This window comes from Maylandia zebra, linkage group LG16, assembly GCF_041146795.1.
Source record: "Maylandia zebra isolate NMK-2024a linkage group LG16, Mzebra_GT3a, whole genome shotgun sequence".
In the NCBI taxonomy this organism is placed as follows: Eukaryota; Metazoa; Chordata; class Actinopteri; order Cichliformes; family Cichlidae; genus Maylandia; species Maylandia zebra.
Genome location: NC_135182.1, coordinates 27,690,108 through 27,715,796, shown reverse-complemented (window position 1 = coordinate 27,715,796; position 25,689 = coordinate 27,690,108). Strand labels below are relative to the sequence as shown.

General features: G+C 42.0%; 2 protein-coding genes across 4 annotated transcripts in view; both read right to left on the bottom strand.

The window, feature by feature from the left end:
* Positions 1-682: 682 nt before the first annotated feature.
* Positions 683-12,381, bottom strand: tfcp2l1 (transcription factor CP2-like 1). 3 transcript variants are annotated; one of them, XM_004563102.2, is made up of 15 exons: positions 12,199-12,381; positions 11,430-11,620; positions 10,147-10,220; positions 8,244-8,349; positions 7,412-7,518; positions 7,167-7,319; positions 6,957-7,067; positions 5,470-5,573; positions 5,089-5,140; positions 4,862-4,955; positions 4,580-4,670; positions 3,721-3,803; positions 2,956-3,098; positions 2,440-2,491; positions 685-1,172 (listed from the first exon to the last, which is right to left on the bottom strand). In XM_004563102.2, exons 1-15 carry the CDS (start codon positions 12,255-12,257, stop codon positions 1,135-1,137), a joined length of 1,458 nt encoding a protein of 485 aa, XP_004563159.1. In that variant the 5' UTR covers positions 12,258-12,381; the 3' UTR covers positions 685-1,134. The 3 variants fall into 3 exon arrangements, with proteins under 3 accessions (XP_076731316.1, XP_004563159.1, XP_004563160.1); XM_004563103.2 differs by having other exon boundaries at positions 11,430-11,578; XM_076875201.1 differs by lacking the exon at positions 2,956-3,098 and having other exon boundaries at positions 683-1,172.
* Positions 12,382-13,015: 634 nt separating this feature from the next.
* The window catches only part of clasp1a (cytoplasmic linker associated protein 1a), a 97,740-nt gene continuing 85,066 nt past the window's right edge, over positions 13,016-25,689 (bottom strand). Inside the window, exons 34-41 of the mRNA XM_076875200.1 lie at positions 24,588-24,716; positions 24,114-24,261; positions 22,938-23,184; positions 18,467-18,657; positions 18,193-18,321; positions 16,510-16,716; positions 15,992-16,108; positions 13,016-14,992 (exon numbers count right to left, since the gene is read on the bottom strand). Coding sequence (XP_076731315.1) covers positions 14,906-14,992; positions 15,992-16,108; positions 16,510-16,716; positions 18,193-18,321; positions 18,467-18,657; positions 22,938-23,184; positions 24,114-24,261; positions 24,588-24,716 — 1,255 coding nt within the window. The 3' untranslated portion in view covers positions 13,016-14,905. The remainder of the gene's footprint in view (positions 14,993-15,991; positions 16,109-16,509; positions 16,717-18,192; positions 18,322-18,466; positions 18,658-22,937; positions 23,185-24,113; positions 24,262-24,587; positions 24,717-25,689) is intronic.

Genomic DNA, 25,689 nt, shown 5'->3' with positions numbered 1-25,689 from the left:
TGCACAGTTGTGTAGTTAACAAGCATGTAGGATATTAAAAAAGTTTCTCTGTGTTTGTGTAAGTCTACTTTGATATTGTTAGGTGCACCATTTTGAGTTTTTAATCGTTAAAATAACAGCATGACAGCATTTTCATGGAGCAAGGTCATTTTGTCCAGAAGCTTGAACTCAAAATATACAATACTGATGAAATGAATTAAGTTACTTATAGAGCTGATTAGATGATGCACAGAGAAGGTGGACATCACAGTGAGGTGGGGTTTAAATTTTATACCTGGATCTTGAGCTGGTCCGCAATTATTACTGTTTATTTTTAAACTCTTCTTTAGTTTTTGTTTTAAATTCGATTTTATTTCCTTTCAGTCTTTTATTAGTTTTGTTACCTTTGTTACAGTGTGGGCATTTGTCAAGATTTAAGACATTTATGTATGACATATGACAGTGCCTCTCCACTTACAGTTTAACTTTAAGGACCTGTAAGTAGTGACATCTTGGCCTGGTGATTTTGCTTTGCTTGTAATTACTGTTGACTCTCCTTTCCCCCCCCCCCCCAGTGCAGGTTTAATATCTTAAAAGCAGCCAAATAATTACTCTCAAACACAGCACAGTTATTCACAGCAAGTCAAAATCGAATCTTTAAAAGCAGCATGTTCCACTTCACCCAGAAAATAGAGAGCCTCAGAGCATCCCAACGCGGCACGACCCAGCAGGAGAACAAAGAGAGCCGAGGCAGCGGGAGATCACACTTCTCATTAAAACAGCATCATACAGTTTTGTTTGTTCATCGTTTCATTTTGTCTGCATGATGATGTGTTCCATTTATTTTGCTTTATTATCATCAGAGTCATTCAGTTGCATTTACAGCATTGCATTTGACATATTAAAGAATGGTACAGCGCTTGTTAATACTAATTGCAACAAAGCAAGAATCAGTAACTAAACAAATATGTAAAAAATAACTAGAGAACATTAAAGCTCAAAATCAACAGTAAGCGAAGAGCTGACAAGCATTTTCACTTTAATGGAAATCTTATTAAACATCACATTATTAGTAGTATTAATATTATTATTATTACAGTGTCTAGTAAAACGTATTTACAATCTGTACAACTCCACTGAGGCACGTCCCGGAGATCATTTTAACACAACGTGGTAACCATCAGTGTTTTCATCTGTTAACACACAAAAATTCAGTTAAAGATCATTCAAAATAAAAAAAACATCCTGATGAAAGCTTGAAGCTTAATATCAATAAATTGTTTCTGCTCTTCAAAAGAACTGGTGTGCTCTGTGACTCTAAATAAAAACAATGCAAAAGCACTGAAAATAAAACAGCTGCAAACGCTGAAACTAAAGAATTTGATTTATTCATTTTGAATTTGATGGCAGCTTTAAGAAGCTGTTTCCCACTAAACCGCTTCATCTGTTCTTTGGAAGTAAGGAAACATGCTTGCTGCAGGAAACCAGCTGCTCAGCAGCATCCTTTGGTTTCTGGACTGCGTCAGGCCAGTTTAGCGCCTGGACTCTTACTATGAAGCCATGCTGCAGGAATACAGCCACAGCCATGGTTTGGGATCATCTCACTGAAATAAACAAGACTTTCCCAGTAAAACAACATCTAGATGGCAGCAGACAACTCCAAAACATATAGATGCCATCCTGCAGGGATGTTCCTGTTCACTGTGTCTGAAGGCCTGAGCTCCACCAACATTCACTGTTTCAGCTTTTTCCTTGATATTATTTAGCAGATGAAGAAATCCTATGTTTGCGTGTTATATTGAGAAAAGTTCTGTTCATGCTGTTTACCTACAGATTACTGAACTCATTTTCAGCTCTGGGATTATAACTTTAATAATTACAACTTTTCAGCCTTTAGCTGCCCCTGAACCAATTTCTTTTTTTTCCTCTCCAAAATGCTGAACAACAAAGGCCTCGGAGCAAAACAGGCAGCCATCCAGACGAAGTCCTCTACAGGGAAGGTCTTGTGTATTACACCGTGGCTATGCCAAGACTTACACTGCATGAATTCCACAAAAAGGTTCAGGGGATAAAGTTGTTTTCAGTCTTGTGTACAGAGATCTTTCCAGCTTCTCTGAATCTTTTGATGATGTTATGTAGAGCAAAAAATCCCCAAACTGTTGGTAGCATTTCTACACTGTGGAATATTTTTCTTACATTGTTCAATGCAATGAGTTGTTTTTTGGTTTTTCTTTTTGACCCTGCTCTATTTATTTAAAATGTTTTTGTTGCATTAAATGTAAAGTGACCACTGATTTTTTTTTGGTTGAGTTCTTCGTTTCAGCATTTGATTTGCTGCATTTGTTGCAGAATGACATTAATTAAGTGCTTGGACTGTTTGGAAATGAGTGCTTTTCTTTCCCTTTTCCACAGCTTCTTAACGTTCCCTGAAACAGGGCTCTACGGATAAAGGTCAGTTACCTCGTATGGTGCTGATGATGAAACTGGTTTCTTCCCTGAGGTTCTGCACCATCTGAAACAAAGAACACCACACACTTTGGTCTTGAAACAGCTGAAACATGTATAAAGTGCACTTCATGGACTTGGAAGGAATCTGGAGCTCATGGTGAAACTTTTATTGATGATCACTAACGGAAAACTGAGACTTCCTGTTCTGTCTGTCATGGGTTTGGAAGGCAGATATATTTTTATGGGGCTAATAAAAAAAACGAAATTGTCATTAGACAATAGCATCCTGTTTTAAAACTGGATTAGAGCAAAGCAGGAGCTCTCTCTTCCTCTTCTCAATGATTTTTTTACCTGCATCTAATCAAACTCAACTCAAAGATGACTGTGTTAGTGTTAGTAGAAGTTAATAGAAGTTAACTACAGATGGAAGTCAGGAAGCTTCCGATACCTGAACGTTACCCCTTGCCTACAGAATCTACATACTCATTTGCAGATATGCACTCATATTAATCAGTGCTGGACAGATACCTCATCTGAGACTAAGATGTGGATCCCGGTGGTTTTCTGTCTGTAGATTTGTGTGATCTGTTGGGAAGTGATGTTGTACAGTGTAGCAATCTTTTCAGACAGGTCCAGCAGTGTCAGCTCTTCCAGGTACAGAGCGTGGTAGACTGCAGAGGCAAGACAGACATACAATGATCACATCAGGTCAGAAGTGTTACTCTCTGCCAGTTTCTGTGATGATTCCCTGATATTTTAGGATTTTGTCTCTGCCCGGTTTCATCTGCAAACATTTATTTTTGGACTAGTAGAACAGAGTGCATGACTCAATGTTCAAAATAACCCTTTTTTATCTTATACTGAGCCTCGGTGCAGCTCCTCAGTTGATGGACTGTCTGAAACAAGCATCTTTAGCTCCTCCTCTGTTCCTTCCTTTTATTTTCTCCTGATTGGCTGTGCCTTACAAACACAATATTTAAGAAAGAGTATGGCACATCCATGTGTATTATTAATTGGACTCAGTCTTTTTCATGAGTTTTATTTTGTTTGTATTTTAAGGACTGACTCTAACATCGGCTACAGGTCTTCTTCAGGTCCTCTGACTTGTTTGGTCCAGCTCCGGCTGCCATCTATCTTAGTTTTGAATATTTCATTTAGGGCTTAATAAACCTGCAGTTGTGTTTGGTGTGTAGGAATTGCTTGTTTAAAACCATTCAGTCACACTACAGACAGAGGACTGAAAAAAAAGGACAAAATATGAGCATTCAGACCGAATTCTTGTTGCACACTTACTTTCTCCACAGCCTGGTTTGATGGGAGGTTGATTTCTGGCCTGCTGCTGACACACATAGATGGTAAGACGGGGCTGTACACACCTGAAAATGTGAGCAAAAGCTTGAATTGAATGCATTTCAAGGACCTGCAGCACTAAAGCTTAAGATGCAGTCTGCTCAAGAGGCCGATATCATAAATTTACTGTAATGGAGAAACAATGGATCATATCAGTGTCCAAATCCATCTTTGTATATAATTTATGGTTGAGAGAAGAGACTAGACTAGACTTTAGGAACATCCCAAAGGACTAGAATTGTGTGGACTTCCATATGACCTGACTTGTGTTAAAAGTCAAAGGAGTCGCCCCCTTCTGGTTATTAGAATGAATAATAATAATAATAATAATAATAATAATAATGGATTGGATTTATATAGCGCTTTTCAAGGCACCCAAAGCACTTTACAATACCACTATTCATTCACTCTCACATTCATACACTGGTGGAGGCAGCTCCAGTTGTAGCCACAGCTGCCCTGGGGCAGACTGACAGAAGCGAGGCTGCCATATCGCGCCATCAGCCCCTCTGGCCAACACCAGTAGGCAAGTAGGGCTAAGTGTCTTGCCCAAAGACACAACGACCAGGACAGAGAGTCCAGGGATCGAACCGGCGACCTTCCGGTTACAGATGCGATTCCCAACCCCCTGAGCCACAGTCGCCATAAATGCAGGGTTGAGGCACTTCAGCTGGCCTCACATCCAGAAACAGGAGCCATGCCTATTTTGTATATTCCATGATCTTGTGTCTGTAGATGCACCAACCAGTAAATCATGCAAATGGTTCTGGGTGTGGCTGGGCAGTGTAATTTAATGGCTCACCTTCCCTTCATCGTGTTAAAGAGGCGGATGCCGTCTGCTGGACCACAGATCTGGATCAGATCCTCTCTGGTCATCCTCAGGAGATCAGCACCTGCAACAACAGCAGAAATCTGGTTCTGCTTGCTGCCCTGATCTACAGCAGATCTGATCTGACGCTGCGATAGACGAACACATCAACACTAATCAGTTCTTCCTCAGTTTGTCTTTCCTGCACTGCATGCCTGCGCTTTCTGACAAAAGTTCCAAGACTAAAGTGTGTGGTGTGTTTTTCACACGCGGTACCTGAGAAGCTGGTGAAGAGCCTTGAGAAAGGCGAGAACCTGTGACGGTGCAGCCACTGCTGAGTGTCCTGCGGCGAGGACGACGGCAGAAGGTGCTACATGTCAAAAAGAAGAAGAGCCCTTGAAATGAGTATAGCTGCACAGCATCCACTGTCTCCAAATAATGGCCTAAAAGGAATAAGAGAGCAACATTAACACTTTCACACTGCACCGGTCTCTGTTACTTACATCAGAGCAGCCGGGCATGAACAGCTCCCCCTGCTGGTTTGGAGAACAGTTGCTAGAGAAACGCAAACATGAGGAGGAAAGAACACATTGGGATGATTGGTTGAGTATTTTCTTCTAACTGCCCTGAGACACATCTGTCTGCTCTTTATATGCTGTTAAAAATTCTCTGTTTTGCATCTGCTAATAGCTGCAGAAGTTAGTGCTTGTGAAAGTACTCTCATAGAGTGTAAAGCACAATCACACCAGAGAAACATTTTCAAATTTTCAACCCGTAATTGAAACAAAACACAGTTCCCCTGCAGACCTTGACTGAAGAGATGCGTTTTATGTCGGTGGAAACCACCAAACAAGTATTAAAGTGTGGTGTGAATGCTTACTCACCCCTCAGTGAAAGTGCAGGAGGTTGGTGAGCTGTGGTAAATTGGTGATGGCGTGCTGCTGGTGCTGTGGCTGGTTAGATTTAAGGCATCGGGCCACGGCGAGCACTGCACACAGAGAAGAAGAGAGAAAGAGAAGAAGATGTGCAATGAAGTGGAAAGCTTTTCACAAAGATTAAAGGGTTCAAAATCACATTCAAAGTGCAGCGAGTGATCACAGATGTGTGTAAACCTATGGTCTACATAGTAACAACTTTAGGTAGTTCATCTCCTTTAGCTCACTAGTTTTGTTTCATTCCATTAATGTGAGATTTAGAGGCGGTAGAGGAGGCAGTGCCATTCACCAATATTTCAGTTATTTTAAATGACAGGTGTAAAGACTCTACAATAACAGAGAGCTCTAACCTCACATGGCCTCAGCTGAACATCATGCAAACTTTGTACCAGACACGCGCCAGGATAAAGTCTGTTAATGTCTCATCGGGCTGACATTTGTGTCGTAATATACAGCTTCACAGGTTGTCTAGTACAGAGCTCTGAAGAAAACTTTATTCTGAAAAGATCCGGGTAACTTTAATCGACTTTAGCAAACTCCAGAGCTGAAAGACAAAGCTACAGCAAACCTGCAGTTCCTCTAATGTCCACTAGAGGGTCCAGCAGTGAGTCAGTTGTAATGGTCTCCCATATTAAAGGAATTTTAGCCTGACACAAAAACTGTTTTGGTCTCTATAATTCATTTATCCCCTGATAATATCTGTATATGTTTGTAACAAAATCGGCTTTTAATTTGATATATACTTAAAGCTTGTATTATTATGGGCGTGGCCTCTTTGACTGACAGGAGGATGGTGGCTGTAGCTGCTAGCTGTCTGCTAGGCTTCACCGCAGATAGAGGCGCTGCTGGAGCCTTTGGAAGCATTTTTAATGCGATTATTTGACCAATAATGTGGCTGCTGTGCGGTTAACTGTACTAACAGACCGTCCAAGAAGTCTGAACTCCTGATTAGGTGAAATTGTAGGATTTTATTTAACCAATTTAGCACTAGTTAACAAGTATCTATGTCACACTTAGCAAACACTTTTCATTTTCTTCCTATAAAGACTTCCTGTGCTATAAATGGTTTGTAATGGTAAGTATTGCTACAGTGTCATGTGTGATTTTTGTAATGAACATGACCAGTACAATGGTTCCTCAGGTTTTCTTTTCCTTCAGGTGAATAACAAACTAGCACTGACAAAGCCTCAGTCACTGACAGCAGCAAAGAAAGAAAACTTTTAAAACAAACAATGCAACAAGCAAAGTGACATATTAACAAACTGTAACGTAATAGTGGTTTACATGGTTTGGTGAGCAAAGAAGCAAAACGAAAAGGAGGGGGGAAATATTCAGATCTGATCAAATTCCAGAAACATCCAAGTAACCCAAGAATTTACAGCTAGGTTCAATAAAGTCAAAGCAGAAGGCAAACAAAGGGTCCTCTCAGGCCTCACCTCTTTCAGCAGGGTAGTGTCATGGGATGGCTGATACTTTTCTCTATCTTGAGGGGTCTTTTTATCAATCTTTTCCCGATCTGTCTTCAGTTTGCGATCAGCTCCTTTAGGCTTAAAAAAAAAAAACAGGACGTGTGGTGTAAATCATGAGATTTGAGGATGTTAAAAATCAGAGATGAGCATGAGGTAAGAGTAAATAAAGTATTGTACCTTAAAGACTTTGACCTGGCAGCTGGATGAGTGGACATGCTCGACGTATTCTCCGTGTTCATTGGTGGTGTAAGTGTCCACCTGGATTCGGAAGGGCACCCCTTTCTCCCCGCCGTGCTTCCGGGGGGTGAACTCGGTGCTGATGCAGTTGACCTGAAAGGACAAGAGAATAGAGAAGAGCTGAAAAATAAATTCAGCTAAAGACCACAACCTCCAAGGAACTGAGACTGGAATTGGATGTGTACCTGGATGAAAACAGAAGCATTCTTCAGGGGATCCCAGAGGAATTCGATGGTGTTGAGGTGCAGAGGGTCTGAACGAGGCTCCAGGATCCCCACTGACAGAGGGATATCTGCAAGTAATGAGCCAGCCACTTATTTCAGCTTTGATTTTAAAGCCCACGTGAAGACATTTGTGTTTTGGTTAACCTGTTAACATCTGAAGCTGAGGAGAGGTTTAACTTTAAAAGTTTAACCTTCTGAAGTCTAAGAACCTAAGATTCAATTCAGTTCATGTAGCGTTTAGTCACAGCAGCAGTCACCTCAAGGTGCTTTTTACCATAAGGTACAGACCGCACAATAATACAGAGAAAATCCCAACAATCATAAGACCCCCTTTGAGAAAGTGCTTGGTGACAGTGGGAAGGGAAAACTCCCTTTTAACAGGAAGAAACCTCCTGGTAGACATCTGCCACGACCTTTTGGGAGACGCGTCAAATGGCTATTGGTCATTGATTACTGTCAATGCATTGGTCCAGCACAGCTCCATAATCATTCATACTTAAGTATGACACTACAGTTCACCACACGCCATTAATAATGGCATCACTTCTGCTGCACACTGTTGTACATGAGGAAAACCACAGCACTATCTTCATCTTTGGTGTTTAGCATATTTAATTTTGTTGTGAGCAAATATTAGTGAGTTTCCAAAATCACTTCTCTCACTGTACTTGGGTATTCATGCCATTACTGGACTTTCTGTGCAGTCAGACACACAAATAGTGACTTTGACCAAGAACCACCACAAATCTGTGAGTATCAGTGATCCATGAGTATGTTGGTATGGTGAGCTCACCTATGTCCAGGATTCGGTCTCCAGGTCTGTTCCACTTCCATCCCTCCAGCTGCTGGTGCTCCATGTACTGCAGTCGACGGTCATGGAAAACCACGCGCACAATGCTCTGTGAACAAGCAGGATCAGGCTTCAGACAGGAGTACGGCTGTGAGCTGAGCACAGGGCAGCTCGCACCAAGCTAAACAGCAGGAATGTTGGGCAAAGTGCGAAAAGGCTCCCCTGTTTTATTTATACACGCACTGAAACAGGGCGTGGAGGGAGTACTTGCAGCTCCTTTCTTACCAATTCTTAAGCAGTCAGAGTTAAAACTGTAGTCACAAAAGCCCAATGACCTGCTGTCAGTCAGGCTACATGTAATACCTGAGACATGCAGTAATGCTGGTGACTTTCCTTCTATGTGACAGAGCTCCCACAGTCTCTGCAAAACAAGATCCTCTCAGTGGACCGGTTTATGCTTCATCTCTGAGCATCCATCAGGTCAGGTCATCTGGGGCTAGGGTCTGGTTTTGTTTTAGCGACATGCTAAATTGAGTTTCAGAAGCTACAAGATGGTGGCCAAATTTAATTTGGGCATTTCAAACCTCTGAAAATCCACAAAAATGCGATGGACATTAACTAAACTGAAACCCTTGCAACTGAAAGGCAATAACCCTGGAAATTTGTATGCTGTCACAATTCTGTGTTGATGTTAACACATCAATACGTACGTTCAGCTCTATGTACCTTAACCTTAAAGGCATTAGACATTTATAGTTTAATTAACCCTAACCACAACATTTACATGCCAAATGTATGATACAAATTAGTGAAGTCAAGACTGACCTCTTCACTGACCTTTGACAGCATGGATGTGATTTAGTCAACAGGAAAAAAGGAGCAACTTTAACGCCTTCTGTCTTTCAACCCCACTTTTGAAGACCTACTTACAGAACCTTTTTCATCCAAATCCTAAAACCTTATGACATGTGGGAGCTCTGATCTCTTTTCAGTCACCTCCAACTGTTGCGTAAAACAGCTTTAGCTACCAGCTAATAGAACCGCATCATGCTTATGCTCATCTGTAAGAAACTGAGCTCGATCAGGTTGGAATTTTAGCAACAGCCACCTTTTAAAATCTGCGTGGACAAGACACAAATCCACAGATGAAATGAGCAGCCTGTAGAGACATGTATCATTGGGCTATTTATGGGGGAGGCTCGTGCATGACTGAGCAGCCGAGCTCAAACAGCTCTGGATGCTTCACGTCATGTGTTTGCACAGACGCCACCTGTCCCATTCCTGCGTCTCTAGGATGCTACGGCGAACATTACGATGTGTCTTGACGACAGAGACGCGTAAGAGGATGCACTCACACCAAAATGAAGTAACTCTTAGGTGAGTGTGTGACTAACTTCTTGTTAAATGAGGAAGTAGAAACTTTGACTGCCATCTGAAACTTGGAGAACCCGAGAGCTGCTAGTTTTGTTTTGTTTTTTTTTTATTTGTTTTTCACAAGGCCGAGAGATTTTTCTCATTTCAACTTCAGGAAACAACATTTCAGAAAAATTACAAGCACAACGATCATGTGACTTAGATCCAGGTAAAGCAGACAGAAGCAGAAAAGCTTGGTGAGACATACCAAAGAGAGAAAGAGAGTGTGTGTGTGTGTGTGTGTGTGCTGGAAATGTGAGAGGAAGCTGAGCTGCACGTCTGTAAAGGGCTTATGTGAAGTTTAAGGAGGAGGAGCAGTGAGTTTGGCTGATAGTACCAAGCTCTTCAGGGTCGATACAGCACCCCCAAAGTGGAAGGGAAGGTCAAGGGACCGGCGACGAACCAGGGAAGTGAACAGACGAGAGGAGAAAGAGGGAGAGGTCACATGAAAGACAAATAAAACAGACAAACATACACAATACCTTACACCTACCTTCACATATTTGCTGCTTATATCTGTATACTCCACTAGTTTTCTGTTAAGCATACGGATTTCGTAGGACTGACCTACATTTTAAAACATTAAAGACATCCTGATTAAAAAATTTTAAAAAGGAAATCAATCAATCAGAAAAGAGGCGTAGATATCAAGGCCACACACTGGAAAACGTTTCCGTTTAGTCGTCCTGATCAGACATAATACATTATCACAACAACATGTCAATAACACAGCCAATGAGGGACGCTAAAACTAACTGTCAGTGCTTCTAAAACTAAGCTACAAACCCTGATGGCAATTAACTTTACTAATCAATACATGCCCTCTTTGCATGGCCACAAGCTGCGTGGAACAGCAAGCTCACTTTCATTGTGTTTTTACTGCAAACAAATTACTGTAGAGCAGATAAGCAGGGCAAACTCGTAGAAACACAGAGGAAGATAAAGCACAGATAATAAAAACGTCACTGACAAACACGACAGACGGAAAAAATCAGAAGGTTCCAGAAGGCAGAAAACGAAGACGAGGACGAAGAGGAGGGGAGTGTGAAATGCAAAGAGCAAAAGACATGAGTGAGAGAGGGGTTGATGAGTGAGGTTAGATGATCCAAGTCAGACAAATTAACACTCACGTAGAAGCTCATCTTGCACAAATCAATCAATAAATCTGAATACTTGATTTTTTAAATAAATGAATTCTTCAAATATTAAACATGTCAAATCTTAATCATCAATAACAGAGACTGAGTGTGTGAGTGCAACTATGTAAACAGGATGTTCTGAGATCCAGGTCTAAAGACAGAAGCTATGGAAGCTAAAAAAGTCCAAAATTCATTTGCAGTCTACATTACTATGAAAGAGAAAAATGTGACCAATTCCCAGTAACTAATATTTAAATTTAAGGAATATTATCATAAGTTTGTCAAATGAGCCAAACTGGAACCAATCATGTTTGAGACGTGAGTCACTGGAAACCTCAATGACCATATTTTGAAGAGGGAAGTCCAATCCAGAAATAATTAAAGCGTATTACAAACAGAAGAACTAGCAAAGTGAAGATATTTAAACAATTATGACTTTTGGTTTTGCTTCCCTAGACTGGACAAACATCAGAAAACTTCAACCTGATTTCTGTTGCAGAACAAACCTAATTTTTCTCTTAGTGTATTTAAATGAATGGATTGAACTCTGAGCATCTCCCATGCTTCAGCTGGGACTGCGTGTGACAAAATGAGCTTCGGTCTGTACAGTCGTCACGGAGACTAACAGTGTAAGTACCTTGGTTGAGATAAGTGAGCGCTTCCTCCTGCTGCTTCACAGCCGGTGAAGTGGCTGCACACAGAATGTACTGGAACGGGGTTCTTTTGGCACCATTTTCAGCCATGAGCCGAGCTTCTTCGTTCTTTATGAAAGGCGCCAACGCCTCTCTGGAGGAGATCACGAGGAGATGGCCAGCTGTCACATCTGATCTTCAGTCATTTAAGCCCAAAGGTTTGTTGTCATGCAGCACGGTTCAGGTTAAATACATCATTAAAGAAAGAAAAAGGTGGGCTAAACTGGGTATTTTCTTTTTTGTCTATGTTTCTTTGTTTAAAAAATAAACTTAAGTACAAGATAAAATAACTTTTAATTTCAGATCTGGTGTCAGTTGATCAGATTTTTAAGTGCATGACTGTGTCGTGTGTTTTTGTTGCTGTACCGTTAGTGTTCCCTTCTGAATTTCTTAAATTGTACACTTTGAAAAACACCACACACATCATGATATCCAAAACTAAAAATCAAACGGAAACTTTTACAAACTGACATGATAAAGTGGAACTAACCTGAAATGTGGATTTTGAGTGCAATTCTTTGAATGAACGAACGCCTGAAATGCATTTTTAAAACTCATTTCATGTCAATAACACATTACTTAAATGTGCTCCTCAATCACTGTGAATCAGCACATTTACCAAAGCCACGCGAGCACCTGTGGAGCTGGTAAATTGCTGCACCTGTGTGTGAAATCCTGACATTTCTGGAGCTTGGCAACATGGCAGTGCTTTACCTAATGTAACTAGCAGAGTGCTGGTGGTAGGACTCAGGCTGGGGATGGCAGAACAGCATATTTTCCAGTGTGGCGGCGTTGTCTTGTATTCCAGGACCACAGAGAAGGCGTGGAGGCAGAGGGCGCGAGCGTTGTGCCTGCTGGCTTCCTCGGATTTCAGCTCAGAGAGGTTTGCAGCCCAGCCTCGCCACACACCCCTTATATGGCTCCAGTGATGTCATCAGGCCTGCTATTAGCATACCTTGGATGACCTTTGAGAGGCGGAGAGCGCCGGCACACCTCCCACTACCAATGTCCACCTCGGGTGATGCATTAATAGCAGCTTCAGTTGATCAGTTGTTGACACTGCCAACAAAACACTCACTGTGGGTGAGGATGTTTAGAGGGGACTTTCAGGAAACAAACACAGGAAAAGCCCTCAAATGAATGTCAGTAAGCATATTTATCATCTCTGATATTTCTAAAAGCCAACATAGCAGCTTAAATGACAATTAAATGATGATATTTAAATTTGAAAAAGGCACATTAATCTTTATTGCAGGTTTAGTTTCAGCAGGTTGAGTAGAAACCCCTGCAGCTCACCCCTCATAGCTCCTCAAGGGAGTGACAGATTAAGAGCAGGTCATCTCAAAGTCTGCCCGGGTTAATGTTTATCCAGAGCCGCTAAGCACACCTCAGCGCTCGGATGCAGGTCCAACCTGCGAGGGAAACAAAGACGACGCCATCCGAGCTTTGATCCACTCTCTGATCGTTACACACGATGAAGTAAGAGGGGGGAATTGTGAAATGTGGAGTGAAAGGCCAGAAAGAGCTGAGATCAGTTCTCGGTCTTTTTATTTCTACAGCAAACAGTTTTTTACATCGCTGCAAACTGATCACACATTGATGTTAACATAAAAAAACTAAACAAAAAACCTTCTGTACAGTTCATCATGACAGAACTAAATACAATAAGATCAAATAAAATATATAAATACAGGTGTAAATATTACAGAGCGCGTGAAGCCAAAGAAAGACTGCTGAACATGCATAGTGAACAGTCTGTAAGGAACGCCGTCGCGTCTGTTTTAGATCCAGCGACGAGACGACAGATGCGAGAAGATTGGTGGGTTTTCACCAGTTTGCAGGTTTGCTTTTCTGGTAAAAACTCAGCGGATTAAATGAGCGTGCTGAAGGACGATGAGAAAGAAAAAGTTAAATCCTTTTGAGTACCAGCAAATTCACTGTGTTGTTTCTGTACATTCATTTCCTTAAAGAAGCAGAGTTGGACCATTCTCAGCGGATTTCAACAAATCAGGAATCAGCATTATTATTCATTATTCAGAGTATTATAAAGAAAAAACTACAGCAGATCAACTGACCATGAAAACCAAATCAGGTCCAATAATTAAAAGCTGATCAGACTGAGAAACTTCTTCCCAATCAGGGAATCGATGAAGTGCTTCACAGCAGGAATCCACCACTTAAAACTTTACAGCAGAATAAATTAAAACACAGAGTGTGTACCTTTTCCGTACGAGTGCCTCCTCAGAGTCGAGTGATCTCATGATGTTAAAAGTGCACTTTAACAGCCGAAGAAGCTCCGGGCTCTCCGCGCAGCACTGAGTTGACGCGTGCCGCAGGTTCATGCAAGCCAAAAAAAAGAAAGTGTATGTACAAAACACCTTTGATTTCTATGTGGTTATTGCAGAAGCTGTGAAAGAGGAAACGAGTAATACTGTGTTTGCACGGTCACATGTCTGAGAGTGCTGTGGAGGCTTCTGCTGCAGATTCACATTTTTTTGTTTGTTTTTCTTTCTTTTTTTTTTTAAAGAGCCGAGAGTGACGGCGCCGTACATCCCGTTCACTCTCTGCAGTCCACAAATGTAAGGCCTGTTCTCCCCCAACTCCTCATCTGCTGTATTTACAAAGGACTTCCTGTAAGACAGAGTAAGCGCTCAGACACAAATGGAAGCAGGAAGTTAAAAACGACACAAACGTCACGGCTTTTAACAGGCTTAGCTTCCACTCCATGTAGCGACGGTGGTTTGTGTTCTCTGTTAAAAGATCTGCACGAAATGTGAAGGATTGTCAGTTCTGTTTAGACATGAGATCTGTTTTGTAATCGTGACAGTTTGGGTTTTAAGCCACTCCTAAAGAGAAACGAGCGCATAAAAAAAAAAGAAATTACAATCAAATATGAGCCTTGAACTAAAATGCTCACATAGGACTTCCTCGTTTTGTCTTTCTGTCCATATCTAATTTTTTTTCCGCCTTGCAATATTTGGTCTTCATGCCCTTAAAACAGAATTCACTGCACACTTTATGGGCTTGTTGCCATCACTGGGCCAGCCAAATGACATTTCATCCCAAACTGAAGATGATCTGAAACATTTCTTTGATGTGAATATTTTCCACTTATAGAAACAAATCTAAAAGCAGAAGGGATGAAGGAGAAACAGATTGGAGCTGATGTGGAGATGGTGGGACCCACAGGAGGAGGAGAAAGCGCCATATCCTAAATCCAAAAATCCAAATGTGTCCAATCCTTCCCCACCAACTTGAAACCAGGACAGCAGTCCCGTTCAGATATTTCCAGAGCGGAGGCGGATGACACGAAGGAACAAAATGGGTCGAGAGGATGAGCTGCAGAGCCGTGATGAGGAGGGTGATGCTCAGAGACAGACAAGTCTGATCTGGAGTCTTGGAATGGATGAAACCACCTCCATTAACTGTGAGAGGAGACATCTGAGGAACTGCTGCTATTGCTGTTTGTCGTCTGAGCACGCTTGATGTACAGGTTCAGTAACTTCATCTGCAAAAGGAAAGAATTGAGAAATTACTCTTTATATCAGCACAGGACTGTCTTAAAGAGGAATAAACTTCTTCATGAGTCAGATAGGGCGATAGGAAGCAAAAAGTACACAATATTTGGCTGGTTCCTTTAAAATGATGAAAGCACTCATGACATCTCGTCATGCAATTAAACCGAGCAGAGGTAGAGTGAGGCTGAAACATGAAAAGCACAAACACCTGCACGCTCCAGCAGAAATAAACAAGTTTACAGCCTGCCTCAAGAATGTCTTTATGTAGTTTACCACTTCAAAACAACTCTACAGGTGGTCAATGCAATTATAACTCACTCCATTGTATGGTAGCGAGACTTAAAATTAGGGCCGTGGCCCCCCTGACTGACAGGTGGATAGCGACACAGGTGGCTGGAGCTGCTAGCTGCAGCTAGTTGAAGTCCCTAAACTGGACTGAACTGGCCTGGACTGTTTGTGCTGGTGACCGGCTTCCTGGGGATACCCTTCACAAACTTTCTCAGGAGAATCTCATCACAGGGACAATTTGCTTTAAACAGGATAAAGAACTCAAAAGTAATCATACACAAAATATTGACACAGGCACTTTTTTAAAATATTCCCTAAAATGTAGCTGCTGATAAGAGGAAGGATTGTTATTAATGATTAACTGCATCCACTCAAAGTGATTTTAGCACTAAGATGATATCTTAGAGTGCAGCTGAAGACTGCAGCGGTGACTCCGTTTAAATAACCAGCTGACCAGGTGGTGGTTAGTAAAGGGGAGTGGTGGAGGTGGGGGGGGTTGCAGTCAGGTGAACCTGACCCTCAGACCTTAACCATTACATAACTCAAGGACACTCTAGAAGGGCAAATATGACCCTGTGCTTTATAATTTGAGAGCCAGCTGAGAAATAACAACATGGGAAGATGATAAGGCGCAGCGTCTGTTCAAGTGCTTTCATTGTGAGGACATGCAAATGGAAAGACTTGCTGGCGACGGTCAGTACCTTGCTTCCCGTAAGCTGTGCCAGGTGGGGTTTGAGCTCCTCACCAATCACAGAGTAGATAGCCACCAGACAGAACACACTGGCCTTGCGAACGCTGCTCTCTGTGTTGTCATAGCCCTGCGGAGAGACCGGGGAGCATCAGGTATCAAAGGCGCGTACACGCACACATACACGCACACACACCCACATGAGGTCAGCAGGAACGTGGGAGGGGTCGCCAAGAGTGCAGAGTACACGCAAACATTTCCAGGGACAAATAAGGCAAATAATTCCCACTGTCCAAATATGAACATTGTCCAAATAAGCCTCTGTGGCACTGACACGGATGTTTCTGCTCTGTCTGTGTTATTCAAGCTGAGTACACCAGCAACACATTTAAAAATAAAAACTCGGGTTTATTCAAGTTTCTGAAATGTGAGTTTTTATTTCACAGTTTTAGAGGTTTGATCAGTTTTCAGCCTGCAAAACTAAAACAATCACATTCCATTCAAATCTGCACTTCTGTTTTGGGCTCAGACCTGCAGGAGTCCGGGGATGATGTCGGGCAGCAGCTGCAGCAGTGATTCCTTGGCGATGCGTTCAATTACTTTGGTTTGCATCTTGATGGCTGCCAGGTTGATGGGGTAGTCGGCCGTCTGCACTATGGGGCACAGCACCTTGATGCACTGCTCCGGGTGAATGGAGCCGGCCAGCGTCGCCGCCGCCTCCTCGGCTGCACGCACAACCTAAAAACATGTTTTTTATTTTTAACAGATTAGGCTGCTAACAATTTTATATCACACATCGTAAATCCAATCAGCTGGTGTGTTATTGAGGCAACAGCAGGATTTCTGTATCACAGGCATGAGACTAAGTCAGACAAAGCCAAAGTCTCTTTTCCCCCCCAAATTCAGACAATTTCACTGTCCAGTTTAGCATTTTGTGCTCAAGTAGAGAACTTCAATCCCATAAATGTTTCCAACAACCAACAGGAGCTCCGTTCTGTCAGTCAGTGTCTCCCTTTTTTACTTTTGACTTACTTTTCTAGAACAAACAGAGAAACGAGGCAGCTGCTCCTCCACCACTCAACACTTTATCTTCTTGTAAATTTCCACCAGGAGCATGATGGGAAAAACACGTTTACAGGCTGATTTCGATCTGAGAACTTCCCCAGAAAACGCTTACATTTTAAACTTATTCTAATGTATTCTTACTGTTGCACTTTCAGTCCTGATTTTATACTTGAACCTATCATGGCTCTTGCTTTAAACACAATATATCCTCACCTTTATGCCTGTATTTTAGGCTTTTATAAAGCTTTTTTTAAATGACTCGTCTATGATTAAAAACATCTTTTTATGGTCTTCTGGTGTGTGGTAAGTACAGTGCGGGACTGTACTGAATTTTGCATATTTCACAGATTTTGTGAAAATTTGTTGGCTGCAAAATGACACACGTTTAGATTAACGCAATTACTGAAAAACTGAATACAGAAAAAGCAAAAAAAAAAGTTTAAAGATAAAGAATAAAAACCTCTGGGATTTATGAATCCCTTTAAAGAGTGCTTTACTTCAGCATACTTTACACTTCTTCAGCAGGATATTATTCATTCATGCTGAAAAACATTAAAAAAAAAATTCCTCATGCTAAATTTCTGTGATCGATATGTTTTTTTTGGGTTATCTGCATGTTTCATCTCAGGTTGGTTGAGTGCATTTTTGTGTATTTTATGTTCAATTTGCTATCAACACGTGATCTGTGTTTACACACACTCTGTACCCCTGCTGCACACCTGACCGACATGAATGGGAAATTTCTCTAGAAGTAAACCTGAATAACTGCTGGAGTGAAGGGTCGAAGGTTGGACTTACTGTCTTCACTTTTTTTAGTGCTCATATTGATAACCACTCTGTAAAGTATTAATTATGAGGTTATTGTGAGCTACAACAGGGATTAGAAATTATTAGAAACCAATAATCATTAATCTCATTGACTGCAGGCTTTTTGTTTATGTATCATGATTGGCATTCGTCTTTCTCACATGTGCTCCTTTGCATATATAAACTAACTTCATGTTTAAGTGAACACGCTACTCAGTCATTAAAGACATGAGAACCGCATCACTTTCAACACGGCACGGCCACATTAACAGATATCGATGACGACTTTATGAAACAAAAATCATGCTCGGTGCCTTTAGCTGAGTGGTGGGAGCTGCGTACCTCCTTGTGAGAGTCTTTGTGCGCCTCCAGTGTCTTCATGATGGTCAGCTCGGCATAGTTTTTAAAGCGGGCAGGCTGATTCCTCAGAATTTCCTTCAGCACTCGCAGAGCCAGAGCTCGAATGGTGTGCTGCAGGAAATGGGAACATAAAGAATATCATCCACACAAAACTACCTTCAGTTTCTTCAGATTACGCTGAATCAAGACAATGAAAACACAAATAAAGGAGACAAAAAAAGGGATTTACATGTACACAAACTATCAGGTTACGTACATCTTTATCACCCAGGGTCTCCAGCAGGAGGAGGAGGATGGTTTTGAAATGTTCGTCCCACACAGCCATGCTGTCTTCCCGTGTGATCTTCAGCAGCTCCACCAGGGCGCCTTTACGCTCCTCTGAGCGCTCGTTGTGATTGGACAGTTCCTTCAAAAGATCGGCCACCAGGTCTGAGTGATCCTGCCCGACTGCTTACCGAGAGGGGACAGGAAGAAAGAGTTAAGAATTTAATTGAACTGCCATGGGCTAATAATCATCCATCAACCTTTTTTTTTGTTTTTAAAAGACACCTAATTTCTTTTTTTTTTTTTTAAATCACACATCCAGATTTTGGATCTGCAATTCCTCCTTTGGCGGTTGTTGGACTTCACTAGGGAGGTGTGATGAGGTGCAGGTATTTTTGCACATGTATTTCCCTTTCCAGGGACCACATTTTGGGAGGAGGGTACTTAAACTGAACGTAGAAACTTGATTTGTGCCTGATGTGGCTGTGACCATTGCTGCTGAGAGTCAAGATGGACACGTGATTGGTACAGGTGAATTGCGCAAAGCTATGAGCGCGGTGATGCATAAAAACCATCAGTATATTACAGGCAACAAAGAAACTCACAGAAAAGTCACTGAACTAGAGCATGAAAGTCTCTCTAAACGAGTTTCTCCTCCTGTTGCCTACCAAAGACTTTTGGCTTTTGCACTGAGGGAATGTGATAAAACCTTATTTTAAACTTTTTTTAATGAACATTATTTTTTTCATAAAATGGGCAAAACAGACTCTACCTTTCTACTTCCAGAGTGATGCTGCTGTTGTTATGGATCTCTTACATAACATATAGAAATGTCTGTCTTGAAACAGCTAATATGTTTAGTAGTCAGCACTAAATGTAATTCGAGTTTTTCTAAAAGTTTTTTATGTCACGGTCCTGGGTTGGTGACCCAGTGTTTTCTGTTTTGCATTGTTAATCTTTGATTTCTTGATGTCTTTGTTTGTTCCTAGGTTTTGGTTCTGTGCCCGTATTGGGCCTGAGTTTTCCATGTTTCCCTTTTAGTTCAGTGTCTAGTCTGTGTCTTGTGAATTGTCTCTTGTTTCCTGTTTTACTTTGAAGGTTTATGTCTGATGTCAGTGTATTCAGTTTTGCTTCCCATGTCTCGTCTTGTCAATTACTTCCAGCTGTGTTCCCCACCTATTTGTAATCTCCCTGTGTTCTTCTGTGTGTATTAAGTCGTGTCTACTCGTGTACTAGTTGCTGGACTGTCTGTGAATCTACCGTGTTTCATCTGTGTGTTCTCCCTGCTATCAACCTCCATATGCCTCTGCTGACTCTCCTTCATGTTCGTGTTCATGTTTGCTGTTCAATAGTTTAGTTTGTCTCAGTAGAGATTAGTTTTGTTCCGTTTTGCCATTTCCACCTCTGTTCTACAATAAACCACCTTTGCATCTCAGCGAGTGCCTGCACGTGGATCCTCGTTTATTTTCTCCTCACAGCTCACTCCATTCACCGTGACAGTTTATGTTGCATGGGTAGCTGTGAGTCAGATTCTTTCCTTTGACTTTAATAAATATCTGCAGCCTCAAGAAACTGAGAACAACGGGCATTTTCATGCATGTGTCAGTCTTCATGAACTTCTCTGGATCACTCAGGATGTGACTAAGGCTACGTTCACACTGCAGGTCTTAATGCTCAATTCCGATTTTTTGATCAAGTCCGATTTTTTTTGTCTGCTTGTTCACACTACAAATAAAATGCAACAGCAAACGCGCTCTAGTGTGAACGCTCAAAGCGGCCCGCATGCGCAAAAGAAGATGTCACACACAACGCGCTCTGTTTAGACCCAGAGCAAACAATATTGTTTGACTGATGGCCCTTAATATAAAGACTTCGGACTTTACGTTTCCCAATTTTTGCTTTAAGTTATTACATATTTACATAATAATGTAAATAACCTAAAAATTATCCTTATTGCTGTTTTAGAGAGGAGCGGTGCTTCAAAGGATAGTTGCAGATTTCTGTCAGAATCTGCAGATTATATAGTACAAATAAAATGTTCACGTTGTCTTCCCAACAGTTTCACTGACATCTACGCTGGATGGCCAGGAAGCGTTCGCGAAGTCTTCTCGGGTGCTTCTCCGGCGCCGATAATTAGCGTCTGTCTTGTGTCAGTGACGTAAAAGACGGATTTAATGTGACATGACCGTTCAAACAGCAGCCGCTTTCTAAAACATTGGATATGTATCGGATTCAGTACCACATACGAAAGTGACCCAGATCGGATTTGAAAATATCGGATTTGTGCCGTTCACACTGTCATAGCATGATCGGATATGGGTCGCACAGGGTCAAAAAAAAAAAAATCGGATTTTATGAGCTTTTGCCTGCAGTGTGAACGTAGCTTTATTAACATTATTAACAGTAAGTCCTGTAAGGTGGACTTTTGAAAACAGCTCATCAATCCTGTGCTCCACCTCAGCTGTCAAATGTATTCATTACAAAAAAAAAAAAAAGGCCACCCTGATCTCCAAGATCCCACACAGTTCCTGTCTATTTCTAACTGAAGTCTTTAGATCAGAACGTTTCTGTTCACTGTTTTCCCCTCACTTATCAGATCTGGTCAATTTTAATCCACCATTTTTTTTTTTGCCTTTCGTAGACTGTGCTGGCCATTACTGGAATGAACTGGCTGAATTTCCATTCATAAATCAAATTCACGCGTTGTTAGTAGATCACCCACAGAAAACTTCCGTTCCCGTCAGCAGCCTCATGTTATTCAAAATGTGTGTCCTCGGAGGATGCAGATATCTACAGTTTGAGCAGTTAATATTAAAAATATAAAAGGTAACTTTTTCATACGATAGATCTCTACAGTCAAATTAGATGCAGTGAAAACATTAGAAACATTCAAATATTACAGCTGTAAGCAGAACCGCTTGGACTTTGTTAACACAGAGGCGGAGTTAAAAGATGGAGAGACGATGAGGGGAGCTGAGCGAAGAATGCAAACACAGGTGGAGGGTGAGTGGAGTGGAGGTGCAGGGTGGGCATGTTTACCAGGAGCAAAGACCTTGGAGAGTGCCGTCTTGTTTTCACCGCTTTCCTGACGTCGGCCTGGAGAGGAGGAGGAGGAGGAGGAGGAGGGATGAAGGTGGAGGTGGGTGGGGGAGGGGAGGGGAGAGTGGCAGAGAAAAGGATGTGATGACACCAACAACAACAACAACAACAAGTGAAGCACAGAGCGGCTGCGACAGAGGGGCTGGACGCTCACTGGTTTCTTCTGTCTGCTGTAAACACGAACCGGCTGGTTCAGGATGACGTTTGACAACTAACCGAGTGAAATGGAGGAAATTCTGTCATTTGTTGCCTCAACATTGTTGCTCCTTTGTGTTTTCACAACGACATCACGTGCTCACAATGCACGACCTGACGTTTGGCTGAATGACAAGAAAGGCTCACATGCAATATGACAGTAAGAGCAGTTTTTTTCTTTATACTCATTCTGTGGATGTCGCTATTTAACTCGTTTCATGTTTTTCTACTACCAGAATAAGCATGAGGCTTATTCAATATAGATTTCAGTTTAAATGTCACACTGCAGACAATGTATAATAATCAGAGAATTAAAGTAACAGTTCGCTCCAATATCAAACTGACTTATTGTATAGATGGGGAGTGGGTGACATTATTTTTGCTAAGGTTAAATACGCAAAGGACCACAAACTGAATAATTGAACCGATACATTTCTCGGGAAAAAGTAAAAAGTTAATAATATGAAGACTCTATGAACATTTAAAGCGGTCTACATTTTCCTCTGTAGGTCAGTTCCAGCCTTAAGCTTCTTCTTATTCGTGTTTTGGAACCTGTTTTGCTTGAGGATGTTGAGGGCCGGATTGACTCGGTGTGCAGGGGTGCGGCCCTCGGGCTTTGTTTTGCCCATGTGTGACCTGGAGTGTTTTGGTATGGGTACTCCAGTTTTGGATATATCAGTTGTGGATAAGTCTGCCTTCTCTTCAGTATAAAGAAACTAAATGGTGCTCATCTCATGGAGCTTGGACCACATAAAAAGACTGCCTGAGATGTTTTCTTTGTATCGAACTACATCGCCAACCAGAAGAAAAACGCAGCTGGCTGACATTACTAGATCTTGTCACGATGCCACAAGCAGATACAGTACTGTGCAATAGTCTTCAGTCACCCTTCATTTTTTTAAATGTTGCTTTCAAGCAAGTAATTTTTAAAGTGCTCTTTAGTAACATTATCCAGGCTTTCTGGAGGTCTTTCTGGAAGTGTTTCTTACTACACTGGCTACTTTTTAACTTTTTCAGTCCAGTCCTTGTACCTGACCATTTTCAGAGGCATGTTGGTTGTTTGTTGAGCCACATAACAAATTCTAACAGCTAATGCACGTGTGACTGGGGTACATAGGTACTTTGCTCAGAGCTGTAAACATAAAAACATAAAATCGGCATAAACTCACAGTCTCTGAACTGTTCCACATCATCGTCGAACACAGCCTCCTTCAGGGCGCTCTTGTCGTACGTGCAAATGGTTTCTCCGTAGCCGTATGGGGCAAATTCTCGAGTCCGCGGCCCAGAGAAGGAGCGCGGCGATGGCGTGTTGAGCAGCGAAGTTTTGTTGTCCAAGGCAGTGCGACCGCCTTCCACCACGTCTAAGCCGAGCCGGGCATCAGACCCAGGAGAGGAAGCTACTCCTTCTCTCCCTGCCTGTGAGATGGGAGAGGGATTAGGCAGTGGTATAAAGAAGATCTGGAGCCATTTTAGCTTCAAATAACCATAAAAATACGAAAGCAAACCAAACAATAAGCAAAAAATGACACATGCCTCACAAAAAGAAAGAGAGTATCCGAAGACAAATCAGTGCATTACATACACAGTCTGCCTGCAGTGGCTACAGAGGCTGAGTCAGCACTGATTAGTAATAATAATAATAATAATGGATTGGATTTATATAGCGCTTTTCAAGGCACCCAAAGCGCTTTACAATGCAACTATTCATTCACTCTCACATTCATACACTGGTGGAGGCAAGCTACAGTTGTAGCCACAGCTGCCCTGGGGCAGACTGACAGAAGCGAGGCTGCCATATCGCGCCATCGGCCCCTCTGGCCAACACCAGTAGGCAAGTAGGGTAAAGTGTCTTGCCCAAGGACACAACGACCAGGACAGAGAGCCCAGGGATCGAACCGGCGACCTTCCGGTTACAGATGCGATTCCCAACCCCCTGAGCCACGGTCGCCCCTTAGATGTGATGTTCTCATATAGTCAATAGACGTAACTTGGCAACAAATTATCGAGCATTAGCTGACAACTTAGAGCACCCCCCTCTCATCTAGACATGGTCACAACTGCTCTAAACACCACCCGAAATAGTGGCGACTAAAATGTTTAAAAGGGTTACAGAAACCAGCAGGAGATACTAAAAGCACAGTTATTTCATGGTCAACATACAACCAGAAAGCCAAACCACTTTTGAGGTCTAAGAACCTAAAAACTGTTTGAAAAATGTCTTGAAAAATGAAAAATGTAATGCAGCAGTGTCTTAAAAAAGGATCAGAATTCATTCTAAGCATTTAATGTCAAATGAAATTCCAGATTTTTCAGAACTGGTTCTGGATATGAAGCTTGTGGCTTACTGCATCATCCCTCTTTGCCTCCCGTCTAATAGGCTCGTTCAGATCCTCTTGGCTCCGGTAGGAGAAGCTCTGGATGGCTTCAGTGACGCCACGCAGCGAGCTGTAGATCTCGTCTGAGTTCATGTTCTCCGTGTCGTACTCCATCATGCTGCCAGACACACAGACATAAAAAGAAACGCATGCATGCACTTTTATATAAAATATGCAGCAAAAGCAAAATACAGCCACATGAATCTGCAGACATATGCATGCGACGAAGCTGTGCTCTTGACAGAAAAGCAGACTGATTTAGAGCATGAAAGGTCAGGACTGACATAACCCTTAAAAATTATGGATTTTCAAAAGGATGCTTCCACTTTATTAGACATGATGGTTTAATGCATGCATTCTCAGATGGTTTGGTGAACTGGGTAAAGAAAAGGATGAGAGTGTGGATTCCTTAGGCCACAATCTCCAACATGCCCGCCTCATTACCTGGGTGAATACGCTCTGCGCAGGACCCTTATGGTGGGGGCAGCAGAGGTGGAGTGAGGCGTAGGAGGAGGAGGAGGAGGGGCAGGCGGGTGCTTTGATAGTCCGTCGACACCCCAACCCCATAACCGACTGTTGTCACAGCGCGGCCAGGAGGGAAGGACGGACAGACAGGAGTGAGAGAGCAGGGAAAGGTGGATGGAAACCGACAACACGAGGAGAGAGCACGGGACGAGACAAGAGAGGGGAGGAGAGAGAGGAAACAGCAAGTGCGCAGGAAGAGAAAGAGAAAAGACAAAAAGAAACTAGTCTGAGCTTTAAGATTACGGGAAAGTGTTAATTAAAGAGGAAAGCAGAATCCCGTAAAAAGTGAGCATGTCGAGTTCATCCATGTAAATAGAACTTTTAACTGATTTTAAGTTGGAGAGTCTCAATGTCAAGGTTGTTTCCTTGTTCACCTCACCGAAAGTCCTGTTCTGACCATAAAGGTGCCAAAAACAAACTTCTCTGTTTTATAGTTAATGGCAGGTAATTTTTTTTAAACACAATTCATCCATTTGGATTTTATTAAAGCATAAAGAAAGCACATTTTGTCCCTATTTACATAAAAAGAAACATGTATCAGCTTCCAGGATGGAAAAATCAAGTGCAGTTCCTCTAACGTCAACCAGAGGCACCAAAATACAAAATAGCTGTTACCCACCCTGTTTGTTCTGTAGGAGCATTCTGTAGCATTTTAATGTATTCATTGTATTTCAGTGAATACAATTCTAGGACTTTTATTAAATGCTACACAGCAATAATTAATCTGTATCTGTGTGATGCACCCATATGGCCTGTCGTTGCTAGCTAGCATCTTCTTGCCAGGTCTGACTCCTTGACTCCTGACTTCTTCACCATTTCAGATAAATCTCAGATACACAAATGCAAGTGATCAGAACAGGACTTTGAGGAAGCAATCTGATCATGGCAGCTGGGCTGAAAGTGTTGCAACGCTGCCCAAAAGAAATGTTTTTTTGCCCACATTTCAATTCAGTATGGTTTGTGATATTTATGGGTTAAGCTGGGTAAATTAGTTAATTGTGTGACTGTGATTTTATCTTGA

Coding starts and splice junctions, on each gene's coding strand:
- tfcp2l1 (XM_004563102.2), bottom strand. CDS start 12,257: ATGCTGTTCTGCCATCCCCAGCCTGAGTCCTACCACCAGCACTCTGCT. Junction 10,221..11,429: donor GCTCACTTATCTCAACCAAG/GTACTTACACTG, acceptor TTTAAAATGTAG/GTCAGTCCTACGAAATCCGT. Junction 7,519..8,243: donor AGACCGAATCCTGGACATAG/GTGAGCTCACCA, acceptor CATTACTTGCAG/ATATCCCTCTGTCAGTGGGG.